This window comes from Colletes latitarsis, chromosome 2 (genome assembly GCF_051014445.1).
Source record: "Colletes latitarsis isolate SP2378_abdomen chromosome 2, iyColLati1, whole genome shotgun sequence".
Lineage (NCBI taxonomy): Eukaryota > Metazoa > Arthropoda > Insecta > Hymenoptera > Colletidae > Colletes > Colletes latitarsis.
Window position 1 is genome coordinate 21,841,408 of NC_135135.1, and position 23,858 is coordinate 21,865,265.

Consider the following 23,858-nt stretch of genomic DNA (forward strand, 5'->3'; position numbering starts at 1 on the left):
AGTACTTTTCGACAAAATAATACTAACCTTCCGAGTTGCTCGAACAAACTTAGTTGAGTCGCGGATACAGTAAGAATTTTCGTATCGATCTTCACTTACAAGTTATCGATGCAATTAGTTGCCCGTTCTGTTTCGATCGCGTTTACGAGTTCTCGAAAGGGGGATTATTCGTTAGAGACTCTGTGGTATCGCAGGATATCCGCATCGGATGCGGTTCAAGGCGTTCAACGCGAGGTATAGGCTGATCGCGCCGTTCAAGCAGCTGCGTCGTGCCGAGGAGCAAGCCGTGGAGGACACGAAGCTCATTCTTCAAAATGCCCAACAATTAAAGAGCAAATTCGGCGCGAGCACCAGTTGGGCGCTCGGCAAGAGGCACATCTTCCTCAGCGAGGGCATCAGGCAGCAGCTGGAGAACCTCCGATCCGAAACGCGCAGGAGGGCCGCCACCGTCATACAGGTGACGCCATTTTTCAGTTTCTACTTCAACTATAATGAGGTCTAAGCAATTAACGAATCGAATCGATCCATAATGCGCCGAGACATTATTTCCAAGAAGGTTTTTGCAATAAATCTGACAAAGTTGCACGCGAAACATTTTAATACAACGTACATATAAATAGCAAAAAAGAATAGAATCGGATTTAGTAGAGGAAAGGGAAATATTGCATCGATGTTACGAAGCAACGCGATTGCACGTGTGTCATCAGGCTACGTGGAGAGGTTGGAGAGTACGAAGAAGATGGCCGCTGAGGAAGACGACGATAGGCGTGACTTCCGGGATGGGCCAGAAGAAGCACCAGCAGCCGACCTCGACCAACACGGGCACCGTTCAAAGAAACGTGACGACCGCGACGGGAGCCGGAAGCGGAACACGACCGAGGCCGCAGCCGATCGCCGGTACGCCACCGCCGGATCCCTCGGAGAAGTGTGCGGATCAGAAGATGATCCAGCAGACGTGCACCCTCTACGGGCTGGATTTGGTAAGACTCGCTTCTCCGAGAATTTCCTCCAATCTCGTTTCTTTCAGATTCCTTTATAAATTCAACTTCAACTTTGTTCACCGTCAAATGGAAGAGGAAGTCTTTGGAACTTTGTTTCAGGAACGACCGCCGCCTGTACCGCCCAGCAGGTCCTACACCGTGACAGGAAACACCAAGCTGGGCTATCCGCAGACGAGGATCATGAAGATGCCTTTCCCAGGTAACGCATTCGGTATTTACCCATCTCTGCTTATGATATTTTCGTAACACGCGATAATACGTTTCTCTTTTATCCGATTTTACGTAATCAACTTGGCTTTGGTTGATGAAATTTTACAGGATTAATGCACGACGTTCGGGTATTTACTATTTCGTTATTCAAATCGAAAATTTCGAAAATCTGCGATAAAATTCACGCGATCGGTGGTTTTAAATTGCGCCCCGCTGTTCGAACGAATTATAATCACCGCTTGCGCGGAATAAATTGCAACGATTCCGGATAACAGGAAAAATTTTCACGATCCCCCGAACCGCATATTAAACGGATTTTACGTTTCCTCATTTCCAATTCCCGCGACACGGTTGTTGTTTCAGAGGAGGGCGAAGGAGAGGTGGTCCTGCTGAAAGGTGAGACGGTTCTGGTCGTGGGCGCGTCCCCCAGGCGCGGTCACCTCCTCGTGGAGCACAACAACACCACGTTGCACGTGCCCTATCAGTTCATGGAGCTTAAGCCCTGTAATATTAACGTTTGAACGCGTTATTTATTTCCGTGTTGGGTTGATTATCCGAACGACGCCGTTCGAGTCTGGCGCCGCGATTCTCGAATCGTAAAATTAATTAAAATTCCACGAACGATGTCTGCGAATCGTCCGTGGAAAAATCAGGGGGAACGAACAGGATCAAAAGTTCCCCAAGACACTGAACTTTTGTCTTTTAATTAATTGCACACCGGCCGTTAAGCGAGTTGGACGCGGAAGTCGCTACAACGGCGCGCTTATCGCTCGTTTGAGACGCGGGTTCGCCGTCGACGTTGAACCGCCACCCTCGCCGAGCCACGTTCGTCTTCCATGTAGATAAGTACACGCGCGTCGACGTACATTTTCGAATTAGTAAGCATGTTAGCCGTTAAATACCTACGAGCCTCGAGAAACCAGGGACGTACAACCGTGTACACGTCGGCGCTGTTCGAGGGCTCCTGGCGCGAGCAGCGTCCTCTCGGAATAATGAAATCACCCTTAATAACGCCGTACGGGGACAACGCCCCGTAACAGGGACGCCATATGGACGACCATCCCCTTTTTTAATTGTCTCGAACGGGCCTCGTGTTTTTCCTTTACGAAGGAATAACATTAATTAGAAAATCCTCGCTAGCAGGTGTTCTTAATACAAGCCGCGTCCCTGCTGCTTTCCAAACTAATAGGGATACGTGTTTCATATAATGTATTGTAATTGGAAATTTAGTTTCGCGTATATTTATATATTATGGAGATTCTGCCGTGAATATTTTAATAACTTTCAGATACTCCGCTTGCGCGCAATGGCGCAAAATCTCCGTGAATATTCTTCGTCGGACCCCCAGATGGAATTAATTGCCATAATTCGCTGCTCGTCTCCGCGAGCCTCGAACGGTCCCAATCGTGAGAACCCGGGCCCGAAATACGTTAACCTTACGTACACGTACACCTAGAATTACGTGTGTATAGCGTTGGGGTGGCACGCGACCGTGCCGTTCCGTGCTCCACCCTAATCTCCGACGGGGGTTTCGAAGAACCTTCGAGCCAAATGCTTCTTTATTTCCTCTTACTCCTTTCAGTGTATAAATATAATATTTGCCGACGTCCTCGGAGGAGATTTTAACGGCGAGAGAAGAAAGTCGTAGAGAACGAGCTCGATAGTTGGAGAGTAGGACGAGAGTCCCCTCGAGAAGCGTTTCGAGGATTGCCCCCGACGAGAATGCTTCGAAGCCCGGGGTTAAACGATATTTACCAACAGTATTCTTTCATGTGTCTTTGAATTCTTAGTGCCAATTTCTAGAAGGAAATCTGTCGCTATGACGCGACGAAACGACCGAACGTCGAGTTCATGGCGGCCGTAGAAGCGCCAGAAAATAAACAGTTTGGCCGTTTCGTCGTGCATCTGCAAGTGTATTATATTATCGTAAGGCGTCGTCGACAGTAGGAATAAACGATAGGCCTAATCGATCCATTACTCTATCATTCTATCGCGATAATCATAACGCAACAGTTGCAACAGTGAATCGGTTGAGGTAGACCGCTTTGTAGATACACGGAACTCGTTCGGTTAGAAACGATGCAAGCGTCCATTGAAAACGTTTCGCCCTAGAAACTCTCGAGAGCAGCGTCTCGAGGACTGTACATACGAGTATGTATGCCGACGTTAACGTAGTTTGCAGATACCGGAAGCCGTATGCGTGCAGGTAGCTGTAAGCGCGTCGAGAAGTTCTGGAATAAAGTATAAGCGTTTTTGAGAACGATTCTTCGCGTGCGATGAATTATTACGTCGGCCGTATCCTCTCCCCCGATCATCCTCCTACGTTACAGCGTTTTTGGTAAGTAGGCCGCCTCGGTATTTATTTCTCCGAACCGGGAAAATATTCGTTTAATGCACGGTTTTATGGATATTTGCGAATACGTTGCGCTACGAACGTTTCCCGTTTACAGAAAGGAATAAATATTTCTTTTCGTATCTCTGAAACAGAATTTAAAGGGCTGCGGGAACGCTCCGGCTTCAGTCGTTTCGATGTTATCAAACGTACATACCGTTTATGCTCTTACGTGGCTGCGTCGAGAACAGTAACTCGATCACCTCGATTGCTCTAGGTGTTAGCAGACCTGTTCAAATATTTGTTTCGTCCGAGGCAGTTTGATTCGGACGAAACCGGCAACCTGGTTACCGGTACATTTTTATTCCCATCGATTTCTTCGAAATTCACATACAGGGTTCGCCTAAGTATTCGTACAGTGTAAAATTTTTCAATGGAATAAAAACGTTTCTGATCGTTAGCTGCCAACGGGGTTCAAAGGGCGGTCGACCATTCGTTAAAGGTGCGCGGTTAATTTAAACGCGAAACGATACAAAACGGGACTGTCCTTTTATAAGCCGTTACAAAAGGATCCCAAACACAAGGGTAGGTTTCGTGAACGCTAATCCAATCAAGAATGTTCGTGGCCGAAGTTAAAGCTTCAGGATAAAGTTGGAATATAAATTGTTTTTGCGTTTACGTTGCCAGGTGATTTCGAACAGAAACGATCCAAATAAAAATTTATTCTCGCGAAACTGATGGGTTCTTCCTGGGGACTTCCTGTTTCGTTTGAGGAGTTCCCGTTAATTTAATCTGGTTCGCAGGGATCGCGTAACACGCGTTCCAATGGTTACCGCGGAAGGCAGCCACCGCGTACTTTGACTCGCAGAATCCCAGTCGGGACGCCGAACGACGCCAAGACGTTCTCCCTTGCGGGCAACTGATGGCGTCAAAGGGGCGAAGTTCGTCTCGCCCCGAGTGACTTACTCGCGGCTGGCTGCACGTGCACACGTGGCTCGAGTGCACGTTGCAGCTGCACGCGCCGTTGCACCTTGCGAAATTATGTCGCGTACGAGTTAATAACGCGTTTCGACGTCGTATCGGACGATTCCACGGTTCGGCCACGAGTTATTAACACCGTCGACGCTACCGATTTCGCGGATACGGCGTTAATTAGCTTTTAATTAACATCGTTCGGAAGGGACCGGGCTACCTTTATGCAACACTGACGACTCGCTTCCGCCCGGCGGGGTTTATTTCAGCCGCTTTGATCTTGTTGTAGCGAACAGGAATTCGGTTAATTATTCGACCAACCGGCGAGGGGCGGAGGACGCATATTTAACGAAGCACGCGTGGCATTTTAAAAGAGTGTCCTTGTCGACTTTGCTCGCCGCCGCGCGTGCGGGATTCCTCGTTCCGGCGTTCACGGTTACGCGAAACTAGGTCTTCGCGAAGATAGTTACGGCAGAGTGCCAAATTTATCTATCCTGAAGCTGGAAGGTACTTGCAATGTCGTTAACCGATCGATGATTACCCAGATGTTCATCAATTTTCTGTACTTTGTTTGTCCCGACAGATCGCAGTCCCTTATTTTGCTAGACGGACTCTTCGACTGTGGCAACTTGTGAATCTTGCAGCAGCTCGAGATGCTTACGAAGTATCGACACAGACGAGGTATACGAGTAGACCTTACCTACAATTTTCGGTAAAGAATTTTTTTTCTCGAAAGTGCGTAGGATTTCGGAGGTATGTGTATTCACCAAAAATGACTGTAATTGATCCTCGGAACTAAAAATAATTTTTTTAGAACGATTTGAAACTTTTCAATTTCGCCGAATAATTTCAGCGCCAACTCGAATTTTTTTCTTGAAAGTGCGTAGGATTTCGTGGGAATGTGTATTCACCAAAAATGATTGTAATTGATCCTCGGAACTAAAAATAATTTTTTTAGAACGATTTGAAATTTTTTTTTTTCGGCGAAAAATTGAGGCACATTCCTGAATTTTTTTCTCGAAAGTGGTTAAGATTTCGGGAGTAAGTGTGTTCATCAAAAATGATTGTAATTGACCCCTGCAACTAAAAATAATTTTTTTAGAACGATTTGAAATGTTTTTTTTTCGGCGAAAACTTTAAGGGGAATAGGTGTACGCCTGGTCAGACATTATATTTTCAGTAATGAATTTTTTTCTCAAAAGTAGTTAGGATTTCGAGGGTATGTCTATCGACCAAAAATGATTGTAATTGACCCCTGTAACCAATAATAATTTTTTTACAATGATTTGAAACTTTTCAATTTCGCCGAATAATTTCAGCGCCAACTCGCATTTTTTTCTTGAAAGTGCGTAGGATTTCGTGGGTATGTGTATTCACCAAAAATGACTGCAATTGACCCCTGTAACTAAAAATAATTTTTGTAGAACGATTTGAAATTTTTTTTTTTGGGCGAAAAATTGAGGCATATTCCTGAATTTTTTTCTCGAAAGTGGTTAAGATTTCGGGAGTAAGTGTGTTCACCAAAAATGACTGTAATTGAACCCTGAAACTAAAAATAATTTTTTTAGAACGATTTGAAATGTTTTTTTTCGACGAAAAATTTAAGGTGAATAGGTGTACGTCTGGTCAGACATTATATTTTCAGTAATGAATTTTTTTCTCAAAAGTGGTTAGGATTTCGAGGGTATGTCTATCGACCAAAAATGATTGTAATTGACCCCTGTAACCAATAATAATTTTTTTACAATGATTTGAAACTTTTCAATTTCGCCGAATAATTTCAGAGCCAACTCGAATTTTTTTCTTGAAAGTGCGTAGGATTTCGTGGGTATGTGTATTCACCAAAAATGACTGTAATTATCCCCTGCAACTAAAAATAATTTTTTTAGAACGATTTGAAATGTTTTTTTTTCGGCGAAAAATTTAAGGGGAATAGGTGTACGCCTGGTCAGACATTATATTTTCAGTAATGAATTTTTTTCTCAAAAGTGGTTAGGATTTCGAGGGTATGTCTATCGACCAAAAATGATTGTAATTGACCCCCGTAAGCAATAATAATTTTTTTAGAACGATTTGAAATTTCGTAATTTCGACGACAGATTTTGTCTTACCATGGTGCCATAACTCCAACGATAGCTCAGTTTCTGTAATATTAACTTATAGTAGTAGTGTCATTTTAAGAATATAGGTAATTCTTTCAATTTCGATTGTATATTGCACGTTCAAATATTTGGGGCTGTTTCGAGTACAAAAATCTGTTTTCTTATGGGTTCGAACATTCTGGTAATAATAGATTATAATTTTCAGTGTTAAGTTTTGTATCTAGGAATGTGTATAATAGTTTAATAGGATAGCATTATAGTACAATAGTAGCAATATTGAGAATAGCTTCAGTACTCGTAGTAATGGTTGAAGTAGAATGGAGAAGTAGCAGGAGTTTGAGTCTACCATGATCAACATTAAGCATATATCGACATGGATTTCTTCGAAATATTAAGGAAAAGAAACAGAAGAAGCGTTCGAGTGTCGAATAATTCGCGAGGAGCGTCCGGTTCTATCGACCAAACTCGCATTTTTCGCATCCCCGAGACAGCCTCTTGTCTTCTCTGTTCCGCGTCACCAATCACATCCCTTCTAGCTCCTTTCCCGGATTTTATTTTCCCGTTACCCGTCTTTTCCCGTTTCCCATATATCCCGAGGATGTCTGAGGGTTGGGAGGCCGTCCAGCTTGATGCTCCGCGAAAGGAAACGGTGCGCCATTGGCACTCGTTTCTGAGACGCTCGTCGCCACCGAAGGAATGCTTACCACCCGGAAACGGGGAATAAGAATTCCTGGGTGTCAGTCGCGCGTCGAACACGAGCCTCTCGAGCGCGAGGTATGCGTCAATATACGAAATTTCCCTTGTTTCGTGTCCTCCTGACGTCACTGAGAACCTCGTCTCCGAAGATTGGATAAGCTGGAGCTAGATAAGGAGACGCCCGGAAAATTGGAAGAATTCGTCGGGCACGACGCAACTTGGGAATCGATTGCGACAGAATTCACCGACAGACGCGAGATACGTCGAGAGTATCCGATCCTCGAGGAATTACTGCCCTCCTCGCTGCTCCTTGTAAATAAATATCGATCACTGTTGAATTAGCAAGACCCAGACCAAGGAAGAGTTTCCGTATGCAAAAATTAGTCGAAAGGTGGTAAAGATCCTGGACGTTGGAACGGGAACTTGGATCGTAAAGATAAACCGATCGTAAAGTCGAGATAGACATCGATGTATTAAAGGATCTCGCGGAGTCGGAGCGGCACGAGAAATGGGTGACATTTCGAAGGTCTCCGACGAAACTATCCAGGCTCGTACAAATGGCCGTGGTCTTTAAACAACCCGTTTGTCACGGCGCTATAACGCGTATGAAATCTCGGCCGGTTAAATTCCTTCCTTGGTTACCGCGAGATATCGTTGATAACTGTATCCTCGTTTTCCGGAGGCGGATGTCTGCCGCGGCACGATAAGGAAAATCTCCGCGGAGCTCTGAAAAACGAGTACATCGGTCGTTTCGCGAGCAAAACGCTCACGAATAAATACCCGTTTACGTCGAGCTTGTTTCCGTCGCGATCGCGCCTGGGATCCTTGGATTAAAAACCCTTGGAACCGCCAGAAAAACCTCGGGAAATTCGATTAGAGGCTTTCATCAACCCCTTTCTATCGAATTTTACATATTGCGATTACTGATAATTGTTAGATTGTCTGCAGACGTCGTGTCATAGTTTCTCGAACTTTCAAATATTCCTAAAATAAGAGAGTAATTATAATTTTAATTTTATTTGGGTCCAAGGAACAAGGAAGCCAAATGATAGGTCCTAGTTAACCGATCCATCTGTCAAAAAATCGTTCGTTCGAGAACTGTTCGACCACTCGGCCGAAATGCATAAATCATACGCATCGAACAGCTAATAGAACTTCTTCCAATAATTTATACAACCGACTATTCAAGAAAGTGACGTGGCAGGGTAGAAACTCGTTAATCTTCCATCGGGAAGTCACAAGGGACGTGGAAGGTTTGGCCACTTAAAATTTGGAATAGATAAATCCCTTAGAAGTTCCAAGGTTCTTAATAAACTCTTCAGGGCTCAGATCTCAATGCAACTATGGAGATCGGTACTTCATCGAATTGGTCCTTCACCCTCGATCATCTTCTCTGATAACCGCTCATTTAGAGTCATTGTCCATCGCCTCTCACTTTTATTGCTTCCTCCTGTAGACTCGGTAGTCCTCCAGTCTTCGGTTGAGCGCATTCAGCATAGAAACGTTAATTTAATTTCGGATAGAACCGATCTGTTTACCGATTCTATCAACGACATTCGCCGATATCGCCAAACAGAACCCACTCTGGTTGTTTATCTTATGTATTTAACATCGACTACTCCGTACAGCCGGGCTGGTCGAGGCGAATAAATAAATATGGAGAACCGCCGCGAAGCTGAGGCGTGAAATGTGAAAAATGGCGCACGGAATTCCTTAGGGCGAAGGATTCGAAGCATCGAACGGGCAGGCCGCAGACCAGCAGAATTTCAGGTGCAAACACCGCTGCGGATCTCTCTGATTCGTAGCGCTGCGTGGGGTCAGTTGGCCGCAAAGGCTGTGCGCGGCAAAGCGTCGTAAATTCTCGGAAGAATTTCGGCGCGAATCAGGGTACCAGCATAGGCGAACCAGAAGCTGGGGCCGGCGACCGCAAACGGTGAGTTCCGATAGAGGGACCGGGACACGTCCACGTTGCCGGTTCGATAGCGAGATTTTTTTTCGCCGATTTCGAGTTCGGTTGTTTGCGGCAGCAGGCTGACACCCATGGGAGAGAGGAACGATCGAATTTGAAACGGTGCGTCGGGTCACCGTGTACAACGGAATAACCAGCGAGCCGGTTCCGATTTGCATTTCAATCGACCGACCCCTGTATCATTTCCTCCCCCTTCGCGTACGAAAAATATGTGGATCCGATTCTCCATTCCCCCCGCCACAATGACACGAGCGTCGCCGACGATTAACTTCGCGGTGGATTTTCCAGGTCGATGACGATCGCTTCTTTTTAACGAAACTAATTCGGACAAATAAATCAGTATTTCCCCGCCCTCGGCCGTAATTTAAACGCGCTTAACGCACGGAACGATATTTCGCGGCGCGTTTAACCTACGATAGAGCACTTAAAAGAAATTTCAAGTCGGTTTACTCTCTGACCAGCTGCAACATATTTATTGCATCCCCGCATGAAACGTTGCATGTCGCGTTCCCGTGCCATTAGCGTTCGCGATTTTCGAACCTGTTGTGGACTCTGCGAAAGCGCAGTCGATCGACGAACGCCCATAAGTCGCGATCTTTCCGATCGTGACGAGCATGCTCGTTGGAAACGCTGATTAAGAGAGCGATCGTTTTTATTTTTAAAAATAAGCTTTATTAGGGGAGCTCGTTCGTTCGGGCGGGGGGGAATATATCTCGATGGGGGGAGATTCGCATTTACATTCTTAGCCCATTACACGGCCGGTGAGTTATGGGAGTTCATGCGACGGCGTTCGAGAGAGAGTCTGGACGACGGCGATAGATCAGCTTCGATAAAGCGGAATTTCGCGAAATCAAAATTACCCGCAGCCTGGTCGCGATAGCGCCGAGCCCGGCTCGAATTTGCATTCCGATAGAACGTTTCTTGCCCGGCTTCGTGTGCAACTGGTCGGCAGAAAGCTCGGAATTATCGCGTACGCCTGGCGTCGCCGTCGTAACCGTCTGCCAATCAAACTAAGCCCTGAAATCGCCCGGAAAATATTCGTTATCGAATAGGCTACCCGTGGCTGAAACCAGAGCCAATTGTCAGGTTGTCCAGGCTTCAAAGGAGTCGCGTGCACTCTTCTCCTATCTAAATTTAAATTAGAATTTTTAAAAACGCGTTGTAATACGTACGGTCACTCGTATACGTACACCAGAATAGTGGTTTCGCTAGAAGCGAAAAGAAATTTGTTTTTGTTACTTCCACCAGTTTCAAAAGCAACATGTTTCTTTTTTATTTATAGTGGATCACTATTAAAGTGTACGAATACGAGTGGGAGTAACCGTGTAGACTTTGCAACTCGGAAACGGTGTTACTTTAAAAATTAAAAATTAGATACTGTTCAATAAATTTCCTGAATTCACTTAAGCATCGAAATTATATGACCTTTTGGGCCCCATATATTTTTACAAACAAAGCCAAAGCGGTACGGTTTAGGAGTAAATTTTTACGAGTAATTTTTAGCGGAAACGAACGAGCCCCGTTGAATTTGATCCGTAATACACACAGCAGATTTCTCTCGTTAACAGTTTCCGTAATTGTGCCTTTGGCAACGAAAACTGAAAGACGGGGCTTCCGCGCGGTATCCCGTTTCGCTGGAAGCGCTATTTCTGCGAGTTATTACGACGAAGGGGGATATTACACCCATTATTCTGTCCAGACTTTTAACCGGAAACACGGTGAAATTGATGGGAACGGTGGAAGGTTGAACGGGGGCGGGATTATAAAATTACACGTAGCGGAACCCGGATTCGGGTTTTTAATTACCTAAAATCCTAGCGTCGAGTTACGGTCAGCGAACCGAGCAGATAGAGCTTCTTTCCGAGCACTCGAACAATTCATTATTTCTGGTCCGTTGCTAAAACCCCGGCTATAATTGCGGGGGCGAAGGTGGGGGGGTGGTTTCAGCGAAATTCTATAGAATCAACGTATCATTACGAGGTTCCCGCGATGCGGGATAACAAACGTGAATTATACGCGGCCGTTGGTTCGCGTTTATAATCTATAAAGCGTTTCCAGGAGAGATTGGGCCCACGGGGATCGCGGTAAATAGAACGAACAAGTACGAAACGAGGGGATTACGTTATCGCGGAGGGAACGTTGTAAATATCCGGAACCGCGTAAAGTTCTACAACTTATCGCCCGATTCGTTTCAGCAGAGCTCGATTTTCAATTAACGCCGGGACGCGTCCTCCCCGGAAATCAGGGCGTGTCTTCGAGCGGAATAAACTGAAATTGGCTGTGTATTATTACTGTAAAAATATCTGAAAGACCATCAGCTTCAAGCAAAAGTCCTCCGTGTACGCAGAAACGAATAAAATCGTCGCACGAGAAGTGACAGAAAATTATAACAGTTTCGTTGGGACCACGTTCGAACGTCTATTCAACAAGTAGATACGTTAGAGCCATAATTTATTTCGGTTTTGGTAGGGGTGAGCGGGCGTAGGGATTGCGCCTGAAAATTCGAGTCGACCCGTGTCCCACGGTACCCGCAATCCGAAATTGCCGTGATTTCCATTAACCCATTAGTATTCTAAACTATCCTCTGATTCTGATTCATCGCGAATTCCGGATTGTTTCAAATTCCAGACCGCGCCGGGACGCTAATTCGCTCGCAAAATATTCCAAATAGACCGCGAGACGGGGGAGCTCGTTAAAAATAGCCGGGGAACGGGACGAAATAACGAACACGGGCGAGCCAGTTTAATGACGGATAATGGGGTGCCCGAAGGAACAATGCCACCCGTGACCCGGTTTCTTCGGTCAACCCGGACTCGATGTACATCCGCCGACTAGAATAGAAATTACAACCACCTCTGATTTCTCTCGTCGAAACAAATACCTGTCGAATTTGAATCCTTTCAATTCTCCCCCCCTGGAAGAAGCAATTTCCATCCAAACTGCAAACAGAGTTCCGGAACACGCCACTGGCGATACCCAAAAGACCGGGAAGTTGCTTAAATTTGTTTATGGGAATTTTAGAGACTCCTTCCCCCCGCGAATATTCCCCTCGAAAACAACGATTCCATCGCGACGGTTCGTTACAGCCGAGAGTTAATTTACGGAATCTCTCGTTCCGAACGAAAGAAGTTCCGCGGACGTCGAGATTGCCGTTCTTTCCCCGTTTAACTTCATTTCCCAACTGCCTTCAACGGGCGAGAAGAGAACAGCTCCCTTTGAACACTTCCCCTTTGCTTTCTTCGAAGACCAACATCGAGGAAAGTGGAGTTAGAAGCGATCGAAGAGAAGGTAAAGAAGAAGTACAAGTAGAAATTTAATTTTTACGAGAATATCGCAGGGGCACGGTACTCGAGAACCCTGGAAGCTTTTAACTCTTATCCGGATTATTGTGCAACGCGTTAAACCAGCAATAATTAAATACACGTGGTCCTCTATCGTCTCGCAAACAACTCTATCATTCTGTTAATTTTCACAGAAATTATAAAATTAAACGGTAAATCGAAGAGTCGTCGACAAGGATAACACCTGTTCGTATCTAGCAAGGACATCGTTCAACAAACCTCCGGGGTGTGCTTGGAATATCACGCTGTATTTCTTCCGCGAAGTATACAACGGGTGTCAGGAAGCAGCCACGTGATTCGGGGGGTGCATCGAGCTCGCGATCGCGAGGGTTGCTCGAGGGTAGAAAGGATCTTGGTACGCTCGCAGGCGGACGGAAGACAGATCAGAAAAGTTTCGCGAGCCAATCACCAGACGTGGATATCGGGTCTGGCGATAAAAATGACAAAGTCTCGGAACTTTTCTGCCCCGAGATCTCCGCCCCCGTCGACGACGATTCTTTTGAATTCGTAGACGTATTTCTCAGTTGAGCGATTGCGAATTTATCGATTGCCAGGTCAACACGCGAACCCGTCGAACTTTCCGCGAGCCCGTACTCGATGCCGCCGATGAATATTCGATGGACGGTTTATTTGCCTTGGACACCCCGTTTCGAGTACCTCGCATTAGTCTCTCGCACGTTACTCGATCGGAAATCCCCTGAGATTAGGTCCGATTTTCGGTCGGAAATACAGTAAACGTTCGTCCATCGACTTAACCCCTTAATGCTCATATTTTTCCAAGAATGATCAGTTTTCTATATTGGACTCGTTTCTAAGCTACACGAAAATGTGGTTTTTGTTAATTACAATGTTGTATCTAACGTATAATTTATGTTATCATCCCTTAAACCGTTAAATTAAACAAATATCGTTTTTCAAAGCAGTCAGACTCGGGCATGAGCGTTAAAGGGTTAATAAAGACGCTCGTGGGCGTGGTCTCAATATTTTATTTATTTCGGTAGACGCACCAGAGAAATTTGAATATTATTTACACTAAAAAACAGTCAGACGTTTAATCAAAAACATACACTCAATGATGAATATTGATCGTGGAAGTCGCTGATAGTAAAATCGTGAAATGCTTACCTGAAGGACTCTTTTTCTTCCTGGGGCTCTCCCGTGGTTGAACGACGTTCGAAGTAGTTTCGAATAAAACAGTAAACATCGAAACACGTTTGTACGTATAACGGTGGGTGGGGGAGGACGAGTGATCGGGTTGTAACTTTTCTAACCGCTCTCATTTATTTGGTAACTCATAGATATACACGTTAACGTCTCTTAAACCTAGAGAAAATGAAAACGTAAGAGGACTGCGTGTGTCCCGTGAACCGGGGCAAAAGAAAAACGGGCGCGTTCGTGGTGCCGCGACCGGTCGAACGTCCTAAATCATTAGAAAAATACACAGTTTACGCGCAAATCCTTCCAACCGAATCGTCGATGTTCCGAACTTGTCCCGCGCTTAACGACGTTGCTCTTCGTTCCTCTAGGCGTGTGTGCGTGTGAATGCGTGCGTAACGCTCGCTCGCGGGGGGCGTGTGTTCCTTTCGCGTCGCGTTCCCGGCCTCTCTCTTCTCCCTCTACCGTTCTCGTTCGGCCGATTAAATCGCGCGGAAGAGTTTAAATTAATTCGTACCGACGCGTTCGCTCATTTACAGGTTTTTCTACTTTGCGATTTTAGCGCCGAAAATGCGCAGCTCTGGCCTTCGGGCTGGATCCGGCCGGAACACGTTTCTATTTCGCGTTCGTTCGGCCATCCGTTGTCGACGTAATTTTCGATCAACGCGTTAATTCCCCCCCTCGATCGTACGACTTAAACCGTTACTCCGTTCGGCCATTTGTAATTTCGCTTACGCGACCGACGATCCTTTCGTTCGTTTTCCCAACGAGGGTGAGATTTTTACAATATACACGGGGACACTTTCAGGACTTTGGGCGAAGCGTGCTGGGGAAAGAAGAGCCGTTATTTTCAGTTAAGCGGGTAGCGACCGATTCGACGCCTCCGAGGTCGTTGACCCTTTCGATGCTACGAAGGTATGTTTTAAAAATTCAGACGTATCAAATAAAATTATTCACCAAGAGAATTACGTTCGAAGGGTTAACCGAGTGATTGGGACAAACGAATATTGCCGGAAGTGGAAGGCGTTGAACGGGAAGCTCCGGGCCTGCACGCGTCGAAAGAGTCGCCCCCGCTTCGGGTTGAATTTGTTAAGGTAATCCAATCGGCCAGTTGAACGCGTCGCGGTAATTCATTCATGGTGAGAACTAGTTGCTAACCGGTTACAAGTTCAACGCGATCTACGTCGTTTCAACCGTGACCGGGCTCGAGATCCACGACGACTCGAGTCAATTTTGCTAGAAGACAACCGTGCCCGAACATTTTCGCAAGTTCAATTCTCTAAACGACCATCGAATACCAAGCAATAATACGCGACGCTCGCCACGGTTGGCCCCCGTGACATAATCACGGGCAAGGGGTCAACGCTTGGACGACGGGCGATACGACACTCAATACTAATTAGCAACGTTGATTTTTCTCGCGAGACGCCACCGATCCGACGAATTATCAGCGTATGAAGGGAAAAGTACACGTTCCCGCTGATAACGTCTTGTCCATCTAAAGCGTGTTCCATCGTCCAAGCGTCAACGATGGCGGACGATCGATGGGTCCGCGAATCCGACGCAGGCGAACTCGCGAGAACCTAGTGGAGCACGCTCAACGATCCTGAAACCGCCTCGACCGGGAACGAAGGACGCAAGAAGACCGCTCGAGTCGCCGTGAAACCCAGCGAACGATCGCCCTGGAGTCCTCCGAGGGTAAAGATCTATGTACAGAAATAACGAGGCGACCGAGACGGCCTCCTTGTCGCGAAAGGAACGACCCGGAGACGACGGATGGACGCGATCCAATGGTACGTGGCTTCGTTGATATGTTCTACTTAATGTCGAAATCTTATTATTGTACGGCCGCTCTGGTAACACTCAACAATTCTCGGGGAAGACCCCGTGTATCACGATCGAACGAAACCCGTTCGCAGCTCACCGAACACCGCGGAGCAATTTTAAAAAACATTTCTGTACGAAACGCTACGGGTCCACGAACTAATTCGACGCCTCTTCGTCCGGTTACTTCCGCCATTTTGGTGCACACTGGGCTAACGGAGACGTCTATATAAATTAAGAAATCTTGGACACTGTATTTTTCCTACAGAAACGTTGACGCTAGATTTACGGATCAAGTTTCTTTTTCCAACCCCTTGCCATACAGCGACGTGTCTGATTCGTCGCAAGTTCTTGATTCGCAATTGTGAGGCCACCGTCGTCAAATCTTACAAATTGAAATCAACACATTTTTACATTCACGAGGTATTCAAAATTAAATAGTTGGAGAAATTATTTGGAATTAAATCGTAAGTCAAGGGGTTAGGTTAATATAGGCTCGTTGCATGAATTTAAATTGCCAACGAACGACATTTACGAGTTCCGTGGCCGTAAGTATGGAACGCCCGTAAATCTGGGATCGTGCAAGTTGCTCGTCGAATATATTCGTCGCGCGGCGAACGCGATTCGTTCTCCCGTGCGTTCTTTCGGATTTATACGGATGAAAGGAAATCCCGATGTCGCGCGGACGCTTGTCGGTTCGATAAGTTGTTCGTGGCTTCGGGAGTAGCCTCGTAATGCGAATAAATCGTCGGTCCGGCCCGATCTCTTCCGCCCACGCGGGCTAACTCGCGGCGAGATTGGATCGCGACGATCCTCTCCGTTCACGATTGCGACCAGCGACACTTTTGCGGCCGGCACCCGCTTCCGGGATGATCCGCGACCTGGGATTCGGTTTCCTGGAACACAGGCTGCGATCGACGGACTAACGAGGAAAGGATACCGATGACACCAGCGCTCTCTCGGCCTCAAAATCTAGCCCACGACCAATCCTACGATAATCCTTACCTTACTCTCTTTTAAACAGCGCTAAAAGTCTATAATTTGAAACGAAAACAAAGCTATAATTCGAAAAAATTTCAATATTCAACGCTACTTTTTTGGTTGATATTCCAGGATCAAGTTTCAATCTGTCGTGTCTTAAATTTTGGTTTTATAAAAAGAGCGCTAGTCACTCGATATCTTCTACTTGCGAGAAGGAAGATTACGGATAAGGGGGTAGCGTTTTATTACAAATCGAGCTGCCTCGTCAACCGGGTCTCGATTTGCGAGAAGGGGTGCGTGATTGGATATTTCGCAGCCTGCGATTCTGCACGTCGTAGGAACATTTCTGGCCAAAGCTTAGCCTCCAAGCTTTTCCGTGGAAGCAAAGAAACAATGGTATCACGGTGATCGCCCCGCCGCGAATTGGCCCTCAGAGAAGAAGAACATCGAGCAGCAGACCCGCAGCTACCATTATACACATCGACGTTTCTTGGCATCTTACACTTACTCGCGTTAAGAATACGAATCGTACAAAACAACTATTAACGTCCGCCCGTTGGTCTACGCTCGGAGGAGATCGGACGATCCTCGATCGAGCCTCCCCGATATCTCGACGAGATCCCACGCGATCGTTGTCTCGTCCTTTTCGATTTCGCTCGGGTCCGTTTTTAACTGTCCCGAGATCCGGCTGGCTCCGTGAGACCCTCGACGACTCGTCGGAACTCTGAAACTCGCGGTGTCGATAGCGATCGGATCGGAAATGATTCGCGACGTTTCGATCTCCGGGAGAGCTCCGCGTAAATCGCGAGACGCGTTATCTCGTGGAAAGTTTCGCGATCCCGCCGCAAATCGACGGGAAACTTCCGAGTCTCTTTTCGTACGTCGAAGGACATCCCCTGGCGCGACGTCCCCCTCTCTTTTCGAACTTGGTCGCACCACGGTTCGCGGAAGAGGATTCGATGGACAAGGGAAGAAGTTTCGGAGCCCGAAATAGCCAACGGGCAGCGCGCGGTTGGACAGTAATTGATTAGCTTCCTCTAGTCGGCGTTCTCGATCGAGAACGTTCCTCGTCGACCAGCTGGACTCTCCTCTCAGTCCTCTCGCCCCCACCCCCCCCCCCCCCATCCGGTCGTGTTATTCTTACTTAGCGTTAGGTAGATAGTTTTAATTGGTTACTTAGGCGCGTTGATTAGTTACGATTCCCTCCAGCCCGACCCAATCTCCCGCCGGACGCTACCCTACGGATGTACTTTCCTCGATAAATCGCGACCAAGGTGGATGGCTTCGAGTCGCCCATATATACTTTCTTCTATTTTCCCTCGCGTTAAAAGAGTCTCTCTCTCTCTCTCTCTCTCTCTCAGCATCGTCTCGAACATGCGAATGTCCGGCGGAAACCTCCAACGCGTCTTCCCGGACCGTCGAGTCTCTGTGTGTGGTCTTCGTTGCTCTCTCCTGCCTGGCACCCTCTCTCTTCCCTCCTCTCCTCCGATTGGATCGAGTTCAGTGAAGGAAGACGCTGGTGACGGACCTGGTGGTGTGGGGCGGCAGGTCGGGGGCCTCTGTCGGGGCCCCCTCGTACCCCTATGCGCTCAATCCGAGCCGGTGGATCTTCGCCGAGAGGAAGTTGTGCAGGACGAACACGATCGGCTTCGGACAGCTCTCGAGGTCCAGCTCCTGAAACCGTACGCGGATCGTCAAGTTTAGCCGTCGAACCGGGGATCACTGAATCCGCCAAGTTACCATTACTTCTAAGCTGAAACAAACTCGAGTTTCGAATGCTCGACAACAAGCGGAGGACTTTAACTTTCCTCCAGAGATTCAAATTAAGAATTACAAACTCTGCGTTTCGTCTATTATTAGTCTGATATTGATTTGGAATATTTATTTGCTAAAGTATGTATTTAATTAATCTAGTTTTACAGGACGAAAATGCTGTCCTTAACTTGACGGTTTTCTGTTAACCGAACTTGAGTTGAAATAAACGAGCGTCCTCCTCAGATAGTACTGACCTTTGCAAGGGAGGGGACTGCACCAATGGATACAAATTTTCATTAAAAATACATGCACGCAATGCTTATCCTCACCAAAAAAACATCAGTGCTCAAACTACTGAGATCCTATGAACAGGGAAACGAGTCGTAGGGAGAACAATAAAGTCTCCTGTGTTTTGCTTATCGCGAACATATTCTCGGGATATCGAACAGTCGGGGTCGAACTTGCCAGGTCATCGTCGAGCTTAATAAAAATTCCGAAGATGGGGAGGGGGGAACGATTTCGAGGATTCTCCATTTGCAGGTTCGTTTCAGGCTGCTCGAGAGCGGAATAATTTTTCCATCGAGACGTCTGTCGCGGTAGATTCTCTCCTCCGATGGCTTCTTTCCCCACCCCACCGCGCGCGGTTATGAATGGCCATTGAACGGTACCGGACGACAGTGTTCGGAGAAGATGTAAAGTACGTATTTCCGGCATCGTTCGCGTCGAGGGCTCTTTGAAAGTGACGAGCACAATGGGATTACTTGGTGCACAGCTCCTCCCTCCTTCGCGGTAGCTACGCGCCCCGTCGACGATAACAATCATCTCGATGGTCTGCGCCGAGTCAATTAAAATTCTCAATACTTTGCCCGCTAAGAAAGGGACCACCGCTCTCTTCCCACAATGCCCGTCCTTTCGATCGCGATTTCGTTTGTCGCGGCATTATCAGCCACGTCTGTTCCAGCGAGCTATTTTTCTCGGGCTAATTTCACGCAGTTGCCTCCCTACCATAGTCGAATTTTAGCACTAACTGATCTTTTCACTGTATTCGATACTCTCGAGAGAAAATTCGATTTCTTTCGATCGGATGAATCTCTGTTTGTCGTTCAAAATTTATAAAAAGGGAGCTATTAAGTTTCTTCTTTAATGTTTAATGTTTATTTCGCTTTACTAATGATCGAAATAATTTCGTGTATTACTCACAATCTCGCCATCCTCCCCGCCGAAATCGAGCCACAGCAGACGCGCTCCGTCGTCGGCGGACATTTTCAGTTTGTCGAAGGATCTTCTCCACAAGGGCGCCGGGGGTGAGCCGGGATTGAGCCCGTTCCCACCCACGCCCCTGGTCCCGGCAGCATACAACGCGAAACCGTCCTCGTGGTTCACGACCAACTGGCAAGCTTTCCCTTGCCACGTGCACCCTGGAAATCGCAAAAGATACCTATGTTTACCTTGCCTTTTATACACTCCGCTTCCAGTCAGTTTTTACATTAATATTTTATTCTCGTTAGAAAGCAAACGTCTCGTTATTCCTCATGTACCCTGCAACGTAGTCTCGAACGTTACACTGCTTCTGCCATTTTCTTTCAACGAGTTTCTACATACGTTCCGGGAGACTTATTTGCGTAACCATTATATTCCGTCGCATTTATACTCTCTTGTTAAATTAAATTCTGGAGCATCGATTCTACCCGCACCAAGAGACTTTAACCCCTTAGCGCTCATATTTTTCGGGTTAACGCTAGATTTACGGAAGCCGACAATTTGACGGATGTCAGATTCCATATTTAAAATTGCAGAGCGCGTAAATATTATTTTCTAACAACTTATGTCGAATTTGTTTGATACAATGACACGAATACATATTCTAATTAAAAGAAAGATCGTATTTTAAGGTAATCGTCGACATGAAAGGTATCGATAAATACACGTGCGATCAATGCTCGTAAATCTAGTGTTAACCAAGAATGATCAGTTTTCTTTATTGGATCTGTTTCTAAAAATGCGGTTCTTGTTACTTGCAATGTTGTATTCAACGTATAATTTGAAATACCACAAATATTATCATCCCTTAAACCAATAGATTAAACAAATATCGTTTTTCAAAGCAGACTCGGGCATGAACGTTAAGGGATTGAATATTTTACCCAAGTAGCACACTTTTACGTGTCCTCTGACCTCTCCTCTGATATCCTTGAAGTTAGCTTTAGAATTTTCGATTATTTCTGCCCAATTGCCCGTGAACCGAACACCGTGGAAATTTTAGACGCCGTTGGATGGCTCGCGATATTCTTTTCCGCGGGTTTTTCCAGTCCATTCGAGGTCCTTCTCCGGCCGTGGAGACCCAGGGTGTTCGTGATCGATGGATTTGACGAGTGGAGATCGAAAAAAGCTCGCGCGAACCTGGGTCGGGCATTAATCTCGATTTATTATTGCCGTTCGTTCACGCTGGAAAGAAATTAAAATTCATCGAAGCGAACGGCCGACGCGCTTCTCGCCCGTCGAGGACAACGAGGAGGATCGGAATATATCCCGGTTGTGCAGGTTCCCTTTCCTCCGGGAAGATGTATGCGCGCGCGATCCCCGTTGTTTTTCTCCCGCTCTTTATTTCACGTTCGAACGCGTACACGGGACGCTCGACCCGTGGAACGAACGATTACGCTCGAAAACGAAATAGGAAAATATTTGTTTGTTTCCCGAGGGGCCGGAGGGGGTAGGGACGGGGACAGTTTGATCGATGTCTGGAATTTCGGAGCACAATTAATTCCGCTCTTTATTCGCCATATTTCTCTTTCGACCAACGGACCGACAAAGAAACGAAACCCAAAGGCGGACTCGCAATCTTTTCTCGACTAAATGTTCGTTCTGTTTTCACGTTTCGATCGATTTACAAGAATCTAGGGGAGCATCGAGGTTCCGTTAACCCTTTTCCGTGGACACCACGCTGTTAAATCGTAGGGCAGGGGGTTAAAAGAGTGCTACTTGGATTACTTTGGTACGTACAGTCTGTTTGACAAAAGCGTGTACGGCAAAACTCGAAAACTATTTGAGATATAAAGTTGGAAAAAAATACACAAATTCTTTATGATGTATATTAAGATGCTTTATTATTAATACGTTGTCCAGTCACCGTCATTATCAATAATTAATTGACATCTTCGAGGCATACTTTCTATTAACTTAATCGCATAATCTTGAGATAGGGACCTCCACGTTAATCGAATTTGACGAAACAGCTGTTTAATTGTATTTAGCTTCTTTCCCCTAAGCCTGAGCTTCAATATTGCCCAAACATTTTCGATTGGATTTGCATCCGGTGACTGTGAAGGCCAATCCAGCACATCAATGTGATTTTCTTCTTTCCACGCAGTACAGAGTCGACTTCGGTGTTTTGGGTCGTTGTTCTCTTGTAGTAGCCAGTATTTGTTCTTCCTTATAAACCACCTTTTGGCGGATGTTAATAAAGCTCTCTGATAGATTTCAACCATTTTTGCAGCGTTTAAATTGTCCGTGAATATGTATAAAGTGCCGAATCCCTGCTTCGAGAAACAACTCCAAACATGCACCTTTACCGGGTGTTTAACGGTCCGCTGGATAAGTTTATTGGCGTGGGTACACCAGGTATGGGTTATGGAAGAACGTGCCCAAAATGAAGCTTCGTTGGAAAAAATTACATTGTCCCAATTGCGACCCAAATTCTCTTTCGCCCAAGCGAGTCTTTTCTCGACATGTTTTTTGGATAGTAACGGTTTCTTTATTGTGCTTCTAAATTTCACATCATTTGCCAATAATCGTCTTCGTATAGTATCACATGATATATTCAAACCCTTCTTACACAAAACTGCTTGTCCACCACGTAAGGATAAACGTGGATTTTTCTCGAATTCCCGTAAAATCAATTTGTCTTCTTTTTTTGACGTCTTCGGCGTAGTGCCCCGATCTGGCAGGTCATCGACATTTTTTACCTCCAAATATCGTTTCACCCACTTACTAACAAACGTCTTGGACTTTTTCATGTATTTAGAAGCCGCTGTGTAGGACATTTTTGGTCCTTTAGGATGAGAACACAGAAACACTGCTTCGTAACGTGATGCGTACGCGGCACTCATAGTGAAATATGTACTTCTACGATCATGCTTGGGTAAAAACTGAGGATTTCTATACAAAGCATTTTAGGGAAAAGCCCAGGTTACCTGCTCGAGGTGGAATCCCCCCTCCCCCGGTTCACAGAAAAAAGTTTTGCCGTACACGCTCTTGTCAAACAGACTGTAATAGTTATTTTCGTTTGCTCCAGGGGAGTTCGTTTGAAAATTGATTACTTACGAACGGTGTATTCGCGCAACGAGTGGGCGGCCGCGTGACAACCCTGAACGATCGCCCTGGCCCAGGCTGCCAAGTCCCTTCTCGTCTCGGCGCGCAGATGATGCGTCACGACGCCGTCGATCGTGCCCACCCGCACCGCGAACGTCGCGGCGTGCTGCGTCGCGCCGCTACTGCTACTCGCCGCCTCGTTCGGTCTTGTCGGCGACGAAACCAATCTGAAAACATTTCAAACAACACCACGCGTCAGCTAAAGTCGATTAGATCAAATGGACCAAATTAGACTCGATCGACGAACTTTTTAAACGAACGCTCGATGTAGTAAATCTCTGCTAAACGGTCTTACTAATTCACGCTGTTCGTACTGTTTAAAATAATTGATAGAAATTCGAAAAAAATTGAGGCAATGTCGAAGAGTTTGTAGAACGCAGTTTCCTCGGTCGTGCAACGTATACGTGTCTTCGCTTGACCGCAATAAAGACTTTGTTATAGCATTTAGCAACCGGGAACGAGAAATGGATTTTATACGATCCTCCGCGAAGACGTTGCTGGACTAATAAATCGCAACGATGTTCCAAGTTAGGTTTACGTCCTCGTAAAATGCACCTATACGCTTGGCGAGATCATACAGGCGGTTTGTATTCTGAATTCTAATATTTTCCAACACTCTGACTGTCACATCATCGATATACGACTGGACTTTTCGCCATGGGACAAAAGCGATTAATTCAGAAGTTGAAATGTTAAAGGAAATATATTTGTCCGACAGTCCAACGCGTTGAACGTCACGGTTGAACAAAGAGTAATTACCGAAATACTCTTCGATGACAGGCGATGAAGATAAAGTTAGTTAGTTTCTCCGAGGGCATCTAAACAGCGAAGTTTATCGCGAGCCACTAACGACCCTCGACGAGGCATGTCAAGCTATAACTCTCCTCGCGTATTCTTTCTATTGTCTGAAATCGTGGCCCGTCGACCGTGTAATTTTAGGAACAGGATACGCCAATTAACGTAACGAAACTTCCATTGATACCTTTATTAATATCACTCATAGAAATATTCTTTCCCTCCACGCGTGCACGCTTTCATCGATCCCTTTGCAACTGCTAAAAATCGATGTCGCTGAAGAAGAAGCGGAAGCTCCCGCAATAGCAATCGACCTGTGAACAAAGGGAGGAACGGGCCCGAAGAGGCCATCGTCTG

At 46.1% G+C, this 23,858-nt stretch overlaps 2 protein-coding genes across 6 annotated transcripts in view; one reads left to right on the forward strand and one right to left on the reverse strand.

The window, feature by feature from the left end:
• Window positions 1-3,447, forward strand: part of Dachs (unconventional myosin-IXb-like dachs) — a 94,037-nt gene extending 90,590 nt beyond the window's left edge. For both annotated transcript variants that reach the window (XM_076784164.1, XM_076784165.1), the window contains 4 exons: window positions 195-457; window positions 708-980; window positions 1,101-1,200; window positions 1,575-3,447. In XM_076784164.1, the coding sequence (XP_076640279.1) occupies window positions 195-457; window positions 708-980; window positions 1,101-1,200; window positions 1,575-1,732 (794 nt within the window). In that variant the 3' untranslated portion in view covers window positions 1,733-3,447. The remainder of the gene's footprint in view (window positions 1-194; window positions 458-707; window positions 981-1,100; window positions 1,201-1,574) is intronic.
• A 10,414-nt stretch (window positions 3,448-13,861) lies between these two features.
• The window catches only part of Syn1 (Syntrophin-like 1), a 467,877-nt gene continuing 457,880 nt past the window's right edge, over window positions 13,862-23,858 (reverse strand). For all 4 annotated transcript variants that reach the window (XM_076783677.1, XM_076783678.1, XM_076783680.1 and 1 more), the window contains 3 exons: window positions 22,659-22,873; window positions 19,539-19,756; window positions 13,862-18,257 (listed from right to left, as the gene is read on the reverse strand). In XM_076783677.1, coding sequence (XP_076639792.1) covers window positions 18,165-18,257; window positions 19,539-19,756; window positions 22,659-22,873 — 526 coding nt within the window. In that variant the 3' untranslated portion in view covers window positions 13,862-18,164. The remainder of the gene's footprint in view (window positions 18,258-19,538; window positions 19,757-22,658; window positions 22,874-23,858) is intronic.